General features: G+C 41.8%; 2 protein-coding genes across 2 annotated transcripts in view; both read right to left on the bottom strand.

Annotated features, from left to right (window-relative positions):
- The window catches only part of dars1 (aspartyl-tRNA synthetase 1), a 28,622-nt gene extending 14,830 nt beyond the window's left edge, over positions 1-13,792 (bottom strand). Inside the window, exons 1-7 of the mRNA XM_071497856.1 lie at positions 13,648-13,792; positions 10,814-10,916; positions 8,142-8,171; positions 7,719-7,776; positions 6,027-6,119; positions 4,641-4,743; positions 474-576 (exon numbers count right to left, since the gene is read on the bottom strand). Coding sequence (XP_071353957.1) covers positions 474-576; positions 4,641-4,743; positions 6,027-6,119; positions 7,719-7,776; positions 8,142-8,171; positions 10,814-10,916; positions 13,648-13,670 — 513 coding nt within the window. The 5' untranslated portion in view covers positions 13,671-13,792. The remainder of the gene's footprint in view (positions 1-473; positions 577-4,640; positions 4,744-6,026; positions 6,120-7,718; positions 7,777-8,141; positions 8,172-10,813; positions 10,917-13,647) is intronic.
- Positions 13,793-16,255: 2,463 nt separating this feature from the next.
- Positions 16,256-18,343, bottom strand: LOC139632388 (C-X-C chemokine receptor type 4-like). Its single transcript, XM_071497337.1, has 2 exons — positions 18,204-18,343; positions 16,256-17,894 (listed from the first exon to the last, which is right to left on the bottom strand). Exons 1-2 carry the CDS (start codon positions 18,207-18,209, stop codon positions 16,767-16,769), a joined length of 1,134 nt encoding a protein of 377 aa, XP_071353438.1. The 5' UTR covers positions 18,210-18,343; the 3' UTR covers positions 16,256-16,766.
- Positions 18,344-18,855: the final 512 nt, after the last annotated feature.

Genomic DNA, 18,855 nt, shown 5'->3' with positions numbered 1-18,855 from the left:
ATCAAAACTGTAACTGTGCACTTAATAGATAATGAAAAGGCAACCAGATGAACTGATGAACAAAAAACCCACAAGGCCTAACATCTATTGTACTATTAATATCAATGTTCCACTTTTTAAATATCATGGTGATCGTAAACACAGGTATATTGCAATTCCCTACACACGTAATGTTTTGAGCAATAATCCTAATGACCTTACAGTATGCTGAGTAAAAAAAGTGAGCGAACTGAAGGGTTAAATGCTGCGTGCATCAATATGTGTTGGTGTTTACATGACACCTGTGTAGTTCTTATGTGAGGAGATGCGAGCAGACACCTTCTGCCTGAAGGATGTGGAGATAGCTTGAAGGCAAAATGTGCAGATCTGTGTGTTTTATTAAGACATCGAGAAGATGTGCAGGGCATCGAAAGAGATTGTAGCATCTGCTCTGTGTTCACATGCATTGGTGACTGCAGTGAAACTATGCCCACCCTCTCAATGTGGAGCTCCACGTCCTGCTGGGAACAGCTCTCGATCTTCTGCTCCACTTTCCTCACCATCGCCTCCACGTCCACGATGCTCTCCTTGGTGATGCTGGTGGAAACAGTTGGGAGGGTGGAGGGTAAACAACAGATAGCACTTAGAAAACAAACTCCTCTGTGTGGGAGGCTGACTGCATGAGAGCAATATTTCCATTAAACTGCAACGGATGCTTGTAGACGTGCCTTTTCAGTCTTCATGGTGTGAAGTGTGTGGGGGGTAGTGTGGGACATGGGTGAGGGATTTCGAGTTGAGAGGTGTGCTTTTTGTTTCAAATCACTACACGTCTCAAAAATACAACTGCTGGGTTGACATTTGCGAACTCAGGGAGAAGGGGCAACTTGAGATACCGCAAGAGTGTGTAGCTTTCACAACAAAATCTGCTACTACACCCCCCCCCACCCCCCCAACAGGGTAGAAAATGTTTCCACACATACTGTAAATATGACTATTATGGATTGGCTCATCTGGCTGGGAAAAAAAACACCATAATTTAGTTCACTTCAAAATAAATTCAGGGGGCTTTTTTTCACATAGTTTTTCTAAGGAGCCCATTTCACCATCTGATCTGGTGGCATCACACTGATATTGAAGAGTATGTAGACCCTCCCTCATCCAACTGTGCACTATTATACCTTCACCAGTCGATTTCAAGGCAGATGAAATAGTAAACTGCATCATCACACAGTTCAAGAACAGTTTTTTAACCTTCAATTACTTTCAATGATCCTTGCTTAATAATTGTACATTAGTCACGCAGGAGAAGTAGTAAAAAGAGAAGCAGGCAGATAAGATAGGGGTTGTTGAGATTTGACACAACTGATTAGCAGCTTGTTGCAAAAAGGGATGCACCCTACATCAATGTGCGCTGTTGGGAAGTACCCAGCTCTGCCACAACAACAGTTTGATATTGACAGCAGGGCTATGAATTCCCCTATTATCTGAAAGTAAACTACAGAATGCAAGGGGAACCCTTTGTTAATTTGGTTGCTATTAATTTTCAAAACAAGTCACCATCTTCGCACACAAGGCTCCTCACTGAAACTCATAGTATCATAAGAGATGCGTGGAACAGCACTGATCATCATGCAGCACAGATGGGAAGCCCAGTGAAACCCTTCATTCCTCCTCATTAAAAAGCAGTAATGAGGGACTGAACACTGGGGTACCGCTATCCCTTCAGCCCCACGACAGCTGCTGCCGTAGCCCTTCCCCTCAAATAGGAGATCAGTTAGATAAATAAATCCCCGCATTAATAACCTCCGCTGCAGGGCCCAGAGGCTGGTGACAAAACATCCAGCACACACACTGAGGGAAACAGACTGATTAACTCAAGACTGAGGTTTGATATCACACGGAGATGAAAAATACAATTCAGAGAGAAAAATGGAGAGAGAATCTGTGTTTTTAATTTGGGTCCAGCACTGCCTGGATTTGGTACAAAAAAAGAGAAAAAGATGTGAATAAAGTTATGACAGGATTAGAAGCACTACAAATTTCATTACAATTATTGTACTAAACCCACACTATTAAGCATGTGCTGATATGAAGATGTTACAGAGAAACCTGACTTCACTTTTCAGCTTTCAACATTTTAATATCAGTACTCTGGTCAACAAAATCACATGCTGTCATAACCTTTCACAATATGACATATGAGACTATAAGACATATAAGGCTGACTAGTGAGAGTCTCACACACACACACCACAGGACACACTATGATTATTTCAACCCCATTTCATGTGTGATCCAAATCACCAATTCTTAAAAAAGCCCTTACTGAATAAGGCAATCAGCTTCACAGTACACAACACTCGCACGTGATGATTGTTATACTCATTTGAGCCACAGCTCTCTTCTGCTTGACACTCGGCACACATCAGGTACTTGAGTCGAGTAACCGTTGCTGAGTCTGAAGATCACTTAATTAAATTGTGTGAGTGAGAGGAGGATATCTTGGATATACAATATGCGAAAGGAGACTTCCTCAGCAATGTCATCACTGCCCTCCACATGATTATGACAGGATTTACTTGTAATCCAGGGTCTTACTCAGCTCGTCAATCATCACACCAATGTGTGTGAAACTGGACGGGGGCCAGAGAGCCACAGGAACTGATAGCGGCACCTGTTCTTAGATGACTTTCCTTATATTTTGTTCCCAAGAGCAACCTTCAGAAAACCACCTGCTGAGTCGTTATGCTGCACTGTGACTAAGCTATTTTTGACTTTTGATGCAAGACCACGTTGTCGTGGAAACCATCACTTTCACTGGCTCTGCTGTCAGGTGACAATGTATGGCACAACAGTCCAACTGTCCAACCGCAATTTTGCAGAAGCAGCTTGAGGAACTACTGCACATAAAAGAAATCATCTGACCGTCACAAAAATATATTGAAACATAGCTGTTGTTCAAAACACATGAAAAAAAACCATCTCTGTGACATATAGTCAACTTTTCTACAATATCAAACAACACATAGTTCGAAATCCTTCCTTGCCTGTGTTCAGTGCCATTTCTGAAGCTACAAAGCGAAGCAGGGAAACACAAAATGAATTTCAATGAAAGCTGGGAGCCGGTCAGCTGAGTGACTGAGAGGAACCATGGCACGGTCACGGGATTTTGACACGACTGGCAAAGTGGGGTCAGTGTGATCAGCCAGCAGAGGTCAAGACTCAAGTCGGAGCAGCAGTGACCTTGCACTCATTTGAAAAACAAACTTGTGTTTGAGTTAAGTTTCCTGTAAACCTTGATATACCAGTACAACCTGCGAAGAGGCTCCGAGGATCTCATTTATGAAACACCGGTATAATGAACGGAGGTGAAATGGTAATTTATGCACTTTGGATACTCATCAAACATTTAGTAGCTCCGACTGTTTACATATGACTCAGGCAGGTGCACGCATAAACTCCCATGACTTCTCTCATTAAGTCTGCACTGTCTGCACTGAGTGCTTGCTTATATTTACTCAAAGTATAAGATGAATTAAAGAAATATTCACTCTGTTGTATATTGTAGATGCTATTTGATATCATAACAGTTTTGAAATTTTGGAAAGCAGACTGTTCTGCAAATTGTGCTTTGCTGGTCAGCCCTGGGTGATCTGAGGGAGTGAGAAGCCAGAGAGAGAAAGCCACAGTCGTCTCAGTCCGGAACAATGATGGAGCCTCATACATCTTCAGTGATGTCCGACGTCGTTTTCTTTGTCGCTGATGTGCTCTTTAGCTAAGAGTTTTAGTTAAACTGATTTCAAATGTTGTAAGTTTCTCTGGGAGGCTGAAAGAGCAGACACTAGTTCTGTCTTCAGCCTTGATGGCAGCTTTTTGTGAGGCTGAAAGGCTATAATTGCCGCAACTTAATACTAGGCTTATTTTAAACAGCATTAAGTAACACCATAGTCTCTGCATTGCTTCAGTTCTGTATTATCCAGTGTCATAACTGCCACTTTGGTTTGGTTGGTTGCAGATATGGGTGTTGCTCTTTGCCTAATTTAGCAATAACTGACGAGGAGCCACTTAAGTAATTCATGATAACCTACCCCATTTACAAATACACTGAGTTCATCAAACGGTGGGAGCACTGGAAAACAGTAATTTACTAAAACACTGTAAGCTTTCGTAAATGACCTGAATTACATTGTGAATGCTTCATGTGGATTTAAATTCCCAATTTTGAATTATTACACAAATGAGGCCCCTTGTGAAGCACGTCAGCCTACAGCAGCGTTATTATCAGCCTTACACTCTTTTGGTGGTAGCCCTTTTAATAAAGTGCATATCCGCTGATAATTGTGTTCATTCATAGACTGGACCAGTAATGGGCTACAATTTAGCTGCTAGGATGACTAATGGTGCTTGGCTCTTAAGTATTTCTTCCTCCTCTGATCCAAGCTGCTGTATCTGCCATCTCGACAGGAACCGCTCCATTAAAACGCTGCTGTATCTCGCCCTGTTAACAGCCAGCTTTTGTTGTCCAGTGAAAAATGATTGATTTCCCCACCACCCACCTTAGTCAGAATGTGTGAAAATGGATCGACGGACGATTAGGGCCCAGGATTTTCCCACCATTGTTTTTTGCCCTCTCTGACAGGAAAAGCAGTCTCGGTACTCACTTTGCAGCAAACTTGACCATCTGCTTGCTGGCACGATCTCCCACTGCAACTAGTGCCTGCACGTTGAACTGCTGTTGACGCAGGACCAAGAAGCATTGCTTCCCTGAAAACAAAACAACAACAATAAATAGTGCCGGGGTGTGAAGACCTCATTCAAACAAGCCTACCAGGCTTGCCATGATAAAAAGTTTGGGTGTTTGCTCTGAAGCAATGCAAGTTTGTGCAGTCAAAAGGGATAAGTGTTACTCAGGATGAAGAGGGGATCCCTCAGCTGTAAGGACACTGTCATCTACAGGTGAAATGTCAAACATTTGTGAATGGAGTCTTCTCTTTGAAGATCACCATGTGGAGAAGGGATGATTGCTACCTTCCTAACAAACACACACAGACACACACCTAGGAACAGTGTAAATAAGTTAGCCAACCAGTAGACAATCGGACCACCCAGGTACTTTGATGTTTGTTGCTTGTGAGAAAGGGGGGTGGGTGGTGGGGATAACAGTGGTGCCAAAATCCCACCAACAGATGCACCTCATCCCAGACAAAATCAGGATGTTATTCTGCTCACACGGACATCCTTACAGCGAGCAGAGAGAATGAAGACATGAGTGGAGGGGAAGTGCCTCTGAACTGTGGAAGTTATCATGACAGGAAATGGCTAAAAGATCATCACTGAGACCTTAAAGTGTGTTTGTAATGACAGTTTTAGCACGATGGTAAAAAGGCTTGATTTTTCATACAGAGATGTAACCTGGCAAAGCTCAGTGGGTTCATTGTATTCAAATAGAGCAGCTATATGTCTGCCAGTAGCTGTAATGCAGCAAATAGAGGTTATCTGATCCTCCAGTTGGCAGTGACAGACTAATCTGACAAAGATATCAAAAACACCCTCCGGTTGTCAAACTCTGGCTAACATGGGAAGAAGGAAAAAAAAGTGTGAGCGCAAACATGAACCCAGAAAGGAATATACTGGAAAAAAAACAAAAAACTAATTTCACACTGAGGTTAGGTTGGTGTGTACTTTCACAAACTGACAAACTGAGGCTGCTGAAAAAGCTGGACATTTCTTTTCCAGTTTCTGACCTTTAGCATTGATCAGCCTATAGAGAGTGATATCAGGCATCTAGGTCATGGGAACTCTAGCAACACCAAGTCAAAGCCAACTGATATCGCCATTTGGTTTTGAAGAGAAGGGGGTGATGTGGTGTACTTGCTCAAGGGCAGAGGTTTTACACAGTTCAGTGTAGCACACTGCAGACTGGCACTGAGGTCATCAAATCTTGGCTGTTTGGTTTTTTGTCCACACAAAAGAAAGTTCCTCTAACCTGAAAAATGGTGAACAAAGATGAGAGGGTGGGGGGTGGGGGCTGTGGGGGGTGATCTCACCTTTCGCTCTGCTGGTGTGGACTCGGGCACGCAGCCAGATCAGCTGGTCAGCTTTCTCAGGAGTAAGGTCTTGGACCCGTACCAATACCCTGTCTGGCTCACACACACACACACACACACACACACACACACACACACACACACACACACACACAAACACACCAAAATGTAATTACTTCAAAGTACCCCCCCCCCCCTCCCTGCACACTCCTGAGGGCAGAAAGAAATGTGAATAAGCATGCATGTGCGTGTGGACGTACACACAATAAAACGCTCAAATTACAGACTTGTCTAATAAATAAGACACACTAGGAGGCCTCCTGAAAGCTGTCTAACTCACCTATTCTCTGTGGGCTTTAAGACAAATTGACTCTAGTTTCACCTGTGTCACTCAGAGGCATGCTTTCTCCTCATTATCAGCAAGCAGAAGAGTCAGACACCGAGGCTACAGCAGAGAAAACAGAGCCGTCCTTTTGGCTGGGAACTCTGCGTCAACCCACATAAAAGCCTCCCCCCTCCCGTCCCTATGGCTGAGGTTAGCACGCAGGTGAGGGAGGCCCCACTTTGTTTGCTGCCACTGGAGCTGAAAGAGCATCCAGACAGACGGACCGGCGGCCTCGACAGGTCTGCCTGCTGCCTCCTTCATCTGGGAGTTATCGCACACTATTAGTTACTGCAATTACCACTGACGTTGCTGCGTTTGTGACGAGAGAAGGGACCAAAGGCATTTTTTTTAATGATGGTTATCAGCTGTAATCGAGCCACATCAGTAACGTTCGACAGCCAGACAAACGTAACCTGAGACGTTCTGGATCAGGATGTCCAAAACATGAACATTTGAAGGATCTGCACGTTCTCTGTTTCATCATGTTATTGTTATTTCCTCACCTCTACAGTGGCTGTTAAGGTGAAATATCCCTTTTAGTTTGTACTGAAGTGTCTATGTTCAGCCTGTGTGTCTCAACACGGGGCTGACTCATGTGTGACTCAATGAATGACTTGCAAGCAACGTGTCAGCTGACTTATCTCACCTTGACATCAATTACTATCTAATATCTGACAAATACATAAAAGTCACAGCGGGCACAGGGAGTTTTTAAGAAAAGGGTACGCTTCCACATCTAGTGTCAAATGATGTACGGGAAACTTAGTATAACGCAGAAAAAAACCACTAAACTCTTATACCTTAAAATAATATTAAGAAAAGGTATTTGTTCCAACCAAAGGAAGTCATCGTGTTTACTGTGTGTGCTGTTTTTATTTTTTTTTAACACTGTGGTTGTGAATAAATAAATTCTTCTGAGATGCATATCTGTCTCTCACTGTGCTGACATTATGCAGACACATTTGGAAAATCCCCTCATCAAAAGGGCAGTGATCAGTCCAGTGTGATGCGCTGAGAACAGGAGCAGGACAAAATGTTCGTGCTACCAAATGTAACTGTATTCATCTGCTCTGAAAACACCAAATATCACCTCACATGCGAGACAAATGGGAATATATGGTTTAATCATTCAACTGATGGTCACATCAACGCAAAGCAAAGGTTTTTATCCCTTTTTTATTTGTTCCATTGAAAGTCTTTGTCTATCAATATCATTATCTTTCTATTATTCTTCTGTGTTTTCAGCCAAGAGTGGGTATGTGGTCGGTTGTTAGGTTGCCTGTGACAGAAGTGGCTTTCATACTAACCCAGTTTTTGTTGGGACTGGACCATAGCTGACACACCGTATCGGTCCTTGGCAAAGTCCTGAGAAAACGAGAAACACAACATCTCAATTGCAGTCGACATCAGTCATTTCATTAAAAAGCTAAATAACACGTCACACTGCAAGCACATCAACTATTTATTGTTCTTAAAGAGCCACTCTACCACTTTGATTTCAGAAGCGTCAGTCTGTCTACTACACCTCCGATAACAGACAGAACAGATGAGGCTTATCGTGATCTTGGGATAAAATTGTAGAACAGACAACAGAAACATTCAGTTCAGCACGCTGGTATTTGCATACAAACTGTAGCGAAGGTGTGAAAGCAGCAGAGGTAGAATGAAAGACAGACAGGCAGGAAACTGGTGTGAGGGGAAGCATACTGTGATCTATATGGGATACTTACATCTTCCTCTGTGCTTTGTTGTTCGGCAGCCTGAAACACAAAGAGGCGACGCGGGTGTAAAGGGCATTGCCAATAGTCAGGAAATAACAACAAGAGGACTATCTATTAAATTCAAGAATGAAAAATGTTCAAAAACATTCAACTTCAAATGGAGCAACTTAAAACGTTTTGCTACAACAGTCATGTAAATTGTGTTTTCATCTTGTGCTATCAGGGATTTGAATGAAATTAATAAATCATAGCTCAGTCCTGGAGCCAAGCCTTAGATCCCTGGAATGCACAGCTCTTCTGCACATTACTCTAACACATCATAGACAATGAGCAATGGCAGCAGGAGATATTGCCTTGTAATAGAAACAGCACAAGTGGACAGATATTCTTTATCTCTGCACTGACACAGAAGCAAATGACTCCCAGAGTGCAATGAGATCGAGTCCTGGCAAAGTTACAATTCCATTTTCTATGCAAATTGATATTGGAGCAGGAAATGGTTGGTGGCAGTTGAGTGAATTGGAATCACCCATCCTTGATATGATAATCCAGTCACATGATGGATGATATTGCAGTTTACGATCAACTGAATATAGACACGCTGAGGCCATGAAGCCGCCGTCCCACACTGGAGCGACACGAGTGGCAGGTGTCAGGAGGATAAGTGAACAACAGAAAATAACATGGCTCACACTCAATAAACATTCAACTCAGCTTTCAGCTCTTCCCCTAGGTAATGCTTACTACACCACACTGCCACAGGCAGCAATAGCTAGTGCATTAAACAGTGACAACACCTGCTTCTTCCATGAAGCATGTTGATTGGGTTTATCCAGCTGGAAGACAGGAAACCTTGATACTTTCGCCCATAAAAGCCATTTGATACACAACAGACAGGGTGTCTTATCAGTCTGGGACAATTCAAACTCCAGCTAGGTGAGACATTTTCTAACAGTGGATACAGATCTCCTCATTTATATCCTACAGATCTTTCTTTAAGGGACAGTCTGATGCACCCGCAGAAGTCTGGATAATGACCTTAGTAGTTGCATCAGGTATCAGCCAAAAAGTCACGTATTTACTTTACGTACTTGAATATTTTCTGTTCTGCTCCGTGTATTTGCTGCAGCGAAGTAATTGTGATGCAATAAGGGACCTCTATTAACCATCACTTCCTGCATATGCGCTCTTCACAAAGAACGCATTTTAATGTGAAGGCCAGATGTGCTGATCATTCCATGTGTGATTTGATAATGCTGCCACAGGTTTGATAAAGACATACAATTTCTGCAGTTTTGTCTGCATGTCATTTGGAAACACTGCACCGATTAAGTAATTTTAAAAATTGACAATAAAAAAATAAATATGTTAAATAAAGCTCAGGAGAGCAGCTCATAGAACAAGGACTGACATAACATCTTATCAACAGCAAACTCCTAACAAGTGAGGGGCCTAATGTTAGTTTCAGGTCACTTCTGGTTCGTGAGGGGAAAATAAAAAGAACAGGAAAGACTAATCTATCCAGGTGAAGTGGTTAGATGACCTGCAGAAATATTTCTAGAAGCTGGCACCGTTTCTCTCAGAGGAAATGCAGCTTTGAGTCTGAGCATTGTTTATCACAGCAGCTCAGCCTGTTTGTCAGGTGTGTATCTGTACACATCACCAGTCATCCTACAAAACAAACTATGTATGTTTAATGTATTTGCCATGTTAAAGGTGATTTCTAGGACATTATAATTTAAATATGCACGTCTAAAAACCATGGGTTGTGAGTAATCTCTCCTCACATAATAAGATGCTATCTTTTAGAGTTACAGCCCCATGTTAACTTCCATGGGAATGACCATAGTGAGTTTCATACAGTGAGGAAGTGCTATAAAGATGTGAAATTTGGGGGAAAAATTGAGTGCTCTTATCGGACTGGTACTCAGCATCAGAACATCAGAAGTCTGAGTTTCGGTGTTGGCATCAGGAAAAATTGACAATACAAAATACTGAAGTGGTGCAGTGTAGCATAAGTACCCAAAACCACTTGCATCTGGGACAGTGAAATGCCCGTGTTTGTAGTGCAGTCACTTCAGATATGCTTGTGAAAAAAAAAGTGGCACTCCATTTGAAGTACTTTAGCACTGGCAGCTGATCCACATTTTTTGATTTTTTGGATATAAAAGGAACATAGCAGTCAGTTTGTCTAGTTGTTTAATCGTCTGTCAAGTCTATTAAAGAGATTTTAAGATTTTAGCGATGATAATAAATCTGGTAAAGTTTTACCTCAAAACTCTGAGGACTGAAAAGTTGTTAGGTGTTTGATAGTGTGCAGGATTTTTTAGTTCTGTCACAACCAGAGTTCATGATCATGGTTTATCATAAGGCTTTCAAGAGCTTTGTAGTAAATCTGACCCTCATTGTATAGAATGGGTGCAACTGCACATTACGAGGGAGGTCATATGTTGTGCACTCAATGCAACAGAAAATAGCACTTTGTTTGGGTGGACATAAACAAAGCCAAAATGACAGGAATACTTAAACAATGGTTAGTCATGCCCCCCTGCCGTCTAATCTACCCTCCTAGACCCACAATGCCCAGCACGCTTGCACGTCACGGCCTTACCAGCTGTAAGGGGGGGGGGGTGACGGATGTCAAACAACAAACCAAAAAAAAAAAAGAACACAACACTGACCAGCTTGGCTTGTTTCTCAGCCTTCTTTGCAGCTTTCTCTGCTTCCTTCTGCTGTTTCTTCAGGGCTTTCTTTGACTGAGCCTGCTGCTCCTCCTCTGTCGCCCTGAAACAGGAAGAAACACACTACATAAACATTTAAGTCAACTTCCACCTCCTATTTCTCCCTCATCCCATGAGGAAGTTGTTGACCGCCTGGGAAAATTAAATCTGAACCATGGCCACCTCCAGCTTTTAAGTCTGCACTACCTTTAATCCCATTGTGTTTTTCACACAACACAATGACTGGAGGGATGGGAATGTGGGCAGCAGCTAAAAGCAGACATGTCAGAAAGTAAGACTGGATAAACACTGTGGCTTTAAGAAGACAGTAGTCTCACTAACACTTTTCTAATCCATTATAGAATTTGTGAAGAATACAGATTATCTGATTATGATAACATTTATTCTTATCTGAAAGTAAAGGTGTCTTTATTTGCTAAATGCTATTGTCACACAGCACAGTGCCAGACCTGATAAGCATTGACATTGACATGACATGACATTTGCCCATAAAGTAAAGTTTGTTTTGTAGCAGCAGCAGGACAGTAGGCTAAATAAATACAACAGTCCTATCTAGATGTAGTAATTAGGTCACAATACAACTTCCAGGACATCAGAAATGAACAGCAGTGTGAGTTATGAGCTGTAAATCGAAGTATATAACAGTTACAACAGTTTACTAACAGCTTGACACTTGACAACTTCACATTTCGTATTTGACTTTAACAGTACTCAAGAGCTCTACTTTAATATTTTGTAAATTTAAAGTACTGCCTTTGAAACCGAAAGTAAAATACAAATGCCAGTGATTTATGCTGGCCTACATTAGCAACATTATAGCACTATCAGCTGCCTGCTGGGAAAGTGATCAGCCTATATTTTAGGTCAAAGACTGAAAAGCTGTAAAAGATAAAGCTGCAATAAAGCATAGGATCACAGACTTAATATTTTAAAAGGTGTGAACTTTGCACATCTTCAAATTAGACTTGCATCCACTGTTATAAAAGTGGGCGAAGATTGAAGGCGAATGAATGAATGGAGGCTGTTTGGTTTTCCCACTGACCAGGTGTGTAGACCTGAAGGAAGCCAATGAGCAATAAGGGAGCTGCTCCTTTTTAGTTACAGGAAATAACAAGGACCAAAGGCAGACTATGAATAGCACTAAAGCCTAAACAAGAAACAAAATCACAACAGATAATGACTTCCAAGGCACGACTTTAGACCAGGTTTTACACTTCCCCTTAACACCATTGTGTTAATTTACTTTTAGGATTAAGAAAGAAATTAAAAATTAAATATATATTCCAAGTTTGTGAAAGATGCCATATTTCTTATTGAAGCCTCTGTACAAACAAACAACCAGCCTAACACATACAAACAAATAGCCTACTGCTATCTTGTCTTACAGCTGCGTGATGAAGCTGGACCACATTAAAAAAAAAAGAGAGAGCGATGTAGATCAATAAAAATGTGCTCCAGCTGATTTATTTATATGTTCCACCGGCCAGTTGAATCTGTTAAAATGGATCTTTGTTTCCCTCAGGCAAGTGAGGTCAGTCTTACTCTCTGGAGCAGCTGTCTTTAAACCACATACACTCTGCAGTGAAACCAGCACACAAACTTTGTGGCTCTCTGTTCCTTACACAGCTGACTAACACAACATAGACAAATGATTACATGTCGTACAGTTATAAATAATCAGCCATTGGGCAACTGCCACCAGACAGTTAACACAAGTAGCACGTCATGAGGGCATATAGTATGTCCAGCAGGTGTATCAGGGACAATAAATGGATAATAATCCAAAGTATCAAAAGCCCTGTAAATGTGGTGGACACAAGATTACAAACGTACGTTAATATACTGCAGTTCAGTGGAATAGTTTAAGTAAGATAGTATTTACCGTATGGCTGCATATTGTGATAAACCTTACTGGTTTTCTCTTTCTCACTCAGTCACTCAATGTATTTCCAGCATTAAGTTAAATTAATTTAAGAGTAAATAAATTTGATTGTCACCCCAAACAGTCCTTCCTTTCTGTAACTCCAACTTAAACTCGGATGAAGTGGCCCATGACCAGAGGGCAAACTGAGAGAGTACAACAGTGGAATGCGGATGAGCATTACCTGACAAGTTGGAATCTGCAAATTCCTTTTAAAAAACTCCACGTTAAATATTCTGTTGTATGTAGTAAAAGAGTAAACATGTGGAAAAACACAGGATGTTTTGTAAATCACAAGAATTCAGATTTCAATTTGGCATCTATTCAACTACCCTATGCAACACCCAATGCAGTATTTCATTCATATTCCAGCCTTGAGTCTGCTATTAAGAACTAAGTATACTTCATGTTACTACTTGATATTAACCAAGTTGTTATATGCTGAATTGACCAGAAAACTCAAAAGATTTGCATGAGAGCTTGTCATGTATTTCTAGCAATGTTACTTCCACATTAAGCAAGACCAACATAAACTGACCAACTTTTTCAGTGTAATTTGGTGTTCAAACAACAACTCCGTCCCACAGATACGGTAAAGTTGGTTACCCAGCATCCTTTGCGCTCATCTGGTGTTTATTTTTACATGACTGGTATTTTAAACATTTTTGCTCATGTAGTTAAACGCTGTGACTCCTTTACTTAAACTGTCAGATGATGCAATCTGCTGCATGTTAAGGTAACGCTAGCTAGCTGCTATCCGTGCTAACCCCGTCTTTCTGGGGTAAAACGCGTTGCGGGTGGTGTTGCTGTGGGACGTGGGTCACGGCATGCACAACTCTCACGCCATCCTTACCCCTGGACTTCCTCTTTGGTCATGTCGAGTTATATTCTTAAAGAATGAGGAGAGAATGTTTCACGGCTGTCTGACAGAGAGGCAGCACATCAGCTGTTAAGAGCATGTACGGGTACCGGAAGGAGGGACCTGTTTAGACGGAGCACCAAATACCGGATATATTGGTTCCGGCTAGAAAGGTTCCCAGGGACATATTTTGCCATGCCTGTACACGGGATAGACAAAACGATGTAAAATGTAAAAAGACAGAATGTAAAAAGACTAATACCTACGTTGATCAAAATTATATATTTTGATATGAAATGGAGTCATACTGTGCAAATTAGCAGCACCTCTAAATTCTCAAAATAATAAGCTACTTTGATAAGTTAATTTTCTAAGTGAGAATGCATTGGTAAAATTGTTCAGACTGCATGTGAACTGCAGGTGAAGTGTATTGTAAGGTATTTTGTGGGCATTTCTATGTCTCTAATAACAAAATACAGAGACGCATACCAAAATATATCAGGACATATTTGAAAAATTCTAGTCTGTAGCCTAAAGATTCCTGATTTAATGGTCCCTTATTGCTGAAAAACCTTAAAATGTGCTATAAGCCTACATTTGACAATATTACTTCAGTGACCTACATCTACATCTACAACAAAATGCACACAAACACATGAACACATGGTAATAACACTACTAACAAGTGACCATCATGTGTGGGCTTTTTTTACAATCACCATGAAATTACTTTCACGCCTTTGGTTGAGTGCACTAAGTACATCCAGGTATCCAGTGACCTTTGCAGGAATGGCCATGCACAGCCAGTGATGGTGACTTGAATACAGTGGGGGTATCATCAAAGGTTTTCTCAGGCTGTTGGCCACAGGAGCTCCTGATGCAGGAAACAGCCTTCCTGCTGCTCACTTTTCCAGCCAAAACAATGTAGTCATTAGTGAAGTCGGTCCCTAAAGGGGCCTGTGGCATTTGTATTCCTTTCAGTCTTAGTTTGCAAAATCCCTTTAAAAAATCTCTGCACATTAGTGGCACTTATGCTGTCACTCACAATTTTAATAGCAAAACCTGAATGAGGTCCTGTACAGACTGGACAATGGTCTCCGGTACACTGGTAATGAATCACCAGAAGAAACAATTTCCTGTCCATTTCAACAGCTTTGGCCTTTAACCCGATAAAGGAAACAAGAAGCCCCTCACTACTGCAGTATACACACACAAATTAGTTTAAACTAACATTAGATGTCAGAAATTTTCGCAACATTGCACAGGAAGATGATGTTGATGTTTTGCAAGAGAAGATAGCTACAGGATGATGAGATTATCATCCTCAGGCTTAGTATATCTACAATAAACATGGCTGTAAGGCAGTATTAGAGATGTGTCCATCATACAAAGGGAACACAAGCTTTAATAATGTTTGAAAGAGAATCTTCTTGAATTGCCAAGGGTATTTTGTACACTTGAAATCTGTGCACTCAAGTGGGGAATTTGGAGAAGAGTATGATTATATATGTATACATATATGCATGTATATGCACCATGACTCATATTTGATTTAGGTCAATTGCATTCCCATATATCAGTTTATGGTGTCCAGTAACAAGGCTTCCTGATAACAGCTGAAGAACCAGATAAAGAGGATTCATTTGAGCACAGTCAAGTGTTAATCAGAAATCTCTTCCTGCATTGGCTGAGGCAGCACGACTCTTATGCTAATGCTAAAACATTTGGGAACATTTCCAACTGAAAAAACACCTCTTGCTTTATCCTGTTTCACTGCGAGAGACCAGAGCCCCAAAATAACCATTAACCTTGTGGCTTGATGAGGGCACTTCACACCCGTTTTACATGTAAAGAAATGGAAATGTATCTCCATTGGAGTGTTGAATGGATGCCAGCACGGCACTGCACAGTGGCTATTTGATGACTTCGTTCTCCTTGACATTTATTGTTGTCAGCTTCTTTTGGTCTCCAACTTGAACTTAAATTCCTAGCATCTAAAGCAGAGAGACCAACATGAGTGTGTTCTCACTTGTCATTTTTATGTCTCACATTGTCACTATATGATTCCAACAGATTTATTACCAATGATATATTGCACGAATCCTCAACAAAGACAATGTGTGCCTATTTGCATTTTGAGAATATGCAACCTATTATTATTTCTGTTTTGTGAGTCAGGGAATGGCTAGGATGACCTATTGACCCATTCTGGGAAGTGAGTGAGGATAAAACTTGTTTGGCAAAAATAATGGACGAAGTATGTCTCGCAAATTGAAAAGAAAAGAAGTCAAAGGGGAGCTTAACATGGTATTTTCTTTGTTAAGCAGCCATATGGGTGCTAATTATAACTGAAGGTTTTTGCTCTGGTGTAATGGGTGCTTAAGATGTAAAAGTGCACAGATGTTCCTGCAATTACAGGGTCTGCCTGCTCAGTCCACCCTCTGCTTTGCTTTCTAGACCGATCAGGTGGAGACATTTGGGTTAGGAGACCCCCACCCCCCCACCTACCACTCCCACCACACACACCTCATGCCTCCCCCACCCCCAACCCCTGAGGGGAGGAGGAGTTGGTTTTTAGGTTAAAATGCACACCAGACAGTCATTATGAGAAGAATTGATTTTATTTTTACATACAAAAAAATTCAAATGGTAAAAAAGCAGCATGCAGTTTCTTTTACAAAACTTCCAGTGTGAAGACAGCAATAAATAATAGCTTTCACATAATCACACAACTTAAGTGCGAACACACATAACTATGTACAGGTTTCCAAAAGCAGCTACCATCCCTGAAAACAAACATGGGCACTGTATGCCTGAGCTGTGATACAGCAATACTGTTGGTAAAGACGAAAACAGGGAAAATGGACCTTGATTGTAAAGCTGAATGAATGGAAATGAGGCACTGCCTGAGGATACAATATGCTTTGTGGAACATACAACTTGCAAAACCTGCAATAAAGACACACAATTGCAGTACACAAGGCGAAGGAATCCAAAAGTATAAAAAAAAAAATCTTTTTTACATCTGTACAAAATGTAGTAAGTTCTTTAAAATTAAAGCTTAGTCATTTTCTCTCCCAAGAGTATCAAGTCACAAACTGTAATGTTGACTGTTAACTTGACAAAACACTTGATGACTCAGACTCAGTTGACACAGATGAAATTGGCCCGCGTTTTTTAGTCATCAGAGTCACTTTCTGACTTGATCTGCTGCTGGCTGTCAGCGCACTCCTGGCTGTTTTCTTAAACTTAACTCCCAGGAAAGCATAGAGGATGGGGTTCAGGCAGCAATGAAAATAGGCCAGCGCCTCAGTGATAGAAATCCACATTTCCACCGCTTGTTGCAGTTCACAAGAGGAAGGCACCACGTCCAGCATCACGAGAGTGTCCAAAAAGATGCCAATACAGTAGGGCAGCCAGCAGGAGAAAAAACACACAATGAGGATGACTGTGGTCTTCAGCGCTTTCTTCTTCTGTGCCTGGCCCTTGGCGCCTTGCGACAGCCTGGCAATGATGATGCAATAGCAGATGAGGATGACCAGGCCGGGCAGTATGAAGCCCACCAGGATGTGCTGGAAGCGGAAAACCACTGTCCATGTGAGACTGTCTTTCTGTGGGTAGATGCGCTGGCAGATGGTCCTGGAGTCTGTAGTCTCCATGCTTTCATCCATGAAGGGCATTTTTGAAGAGCCTGTGCTCTGCACCCTGGCAAACACCATATCAGGTACAGTCAGTATGACCGCAGGCAGCCACACACCCACATAGATCACTTTGCTCGCAAGCAGCTTCCTTGTGGCTTGGCTGTTAGTGGCCCGCACAACTGCCAAATATCTGTCTAGACTGATGAAGGCCAGGATCAACACGCTGCTGTACAGGTTGACTGTGTAGATCATGTGCACAGACACACAGAGGAAACCTCCGAAGTACCAGGTTTTGGCTGCATCCACGGCCCAGAAGGGCAGCGTGAGCACAAACAGGAGGTCAGCCACAGAGAGATGGAGCCGGTACTTGTCTGTCATTGTTTTGACCTTTTTCTGGTAGCCCATGACAACGACGACTAATCCATTGCCAACGATTCCCAGAATAAATATTATTCCGTAAACCGTAGGTAGGAAGATCTTGTTGAAGTCGGTGCTCAAAGCACTGTCACATGGCTCCTGTAAGTCCAGACTGAAGTCTCCAGACTCCTCTGAGATGTTGTCAGTACTGTTCTCGAACATATCATACATGTCAATGTCAAACTGGAAGAAAAAAAAAGGAATTGCAAAGTTAGAAACCTGTTCAACTCTAGGTAGTTAGTTAAATTAAAAAAAAGATAAAAAGTTAAAGTTAAGTTAGAGTTGTCAAAAGTTTGACTTGTACTTTCCTCCACTTTACAAATGTTACCACTGAAAGCATTTGTTTTTAAGTAGACATTAAGTGAGAATAAATTAAACCATGTGTGACAGGTGATAAACTATATCTACGTGAATTACAGTTAAAACAGCCCCCAGCAAAAACACGCGCAGCTGCCGCACAGCCACGTCAGAAAAACAGCGAGAGAAACTCACCTGCATGTTTACAGCTTCTCTGGAAAGCGCAACCTTACGACCCGTGTGTACGTCTTCGTGCGGAGCAGGGTGATGAGTTAGTCTGAGGAGAAAACCATCAACTCAGACATAAATACCGCCGCCCCCCCCCCCCCGACTCCTCCCCCCCAGGAGGAGGAGGAGGAGCTGCGGGACGCGCTCTCTTCCAAAACGGGTTGGCTATAAAACCAACCGCTCTGCCTGTAGTGAGGGCGTCAGTTTGAGAAAGTCTTTTGACCAAATAAACCGTCGGTTATCTCCTCGCCTTCAAAAAAAACAAGACCAAAAAAAAAAAAAAAAAAAACCTCCAAAAAAACAAAAGTGCGATGCTGAGCCCAGCCTCAGGCCAGGGAGCAGAGTGGAGGAGGAGAGCTGTGTGAGACTTCCAGCATTAATTGGCCACTGTTACAACGACGATTGTCTGCTTTAATGGAAAAATCTAACTTCCTTTCCTATGTTGTGTGTTTTTTTTTGTAATTACAAGTTAGGAAGTTTGGGCTTTTTCGAACAAGAACTGTACTAATCCTATGACACATTTTGGGAGGAACAGCCTGATATACAAACACTATGACATTACTGCAACAGGAGTATCATGGAAAACACCATCACCATTAAACCCCAAATTAACACGCTA

The sequence above is a fragment of the Trachinotus anak genome, unplaced genomic scaffold (assembly GCF_046630095.1).
Source record: "Trachinotus anak isolate AG129_WGS33_773 ecotype Australia unplaced genomic scaffold, CSIRO_AGI_Tana_v1 ptg000001l, whole genome shotgun sequence".
NCBI classification, from domain to species: Eukaryota; Metazoa; Chordata; class Actinopteri; order Carangiformes; family Carangidae; genus Trachinotus; species Trachinotus anak.
This window is presented reverse-complemented; position numbering and strand designations above follow the sequence as displayed.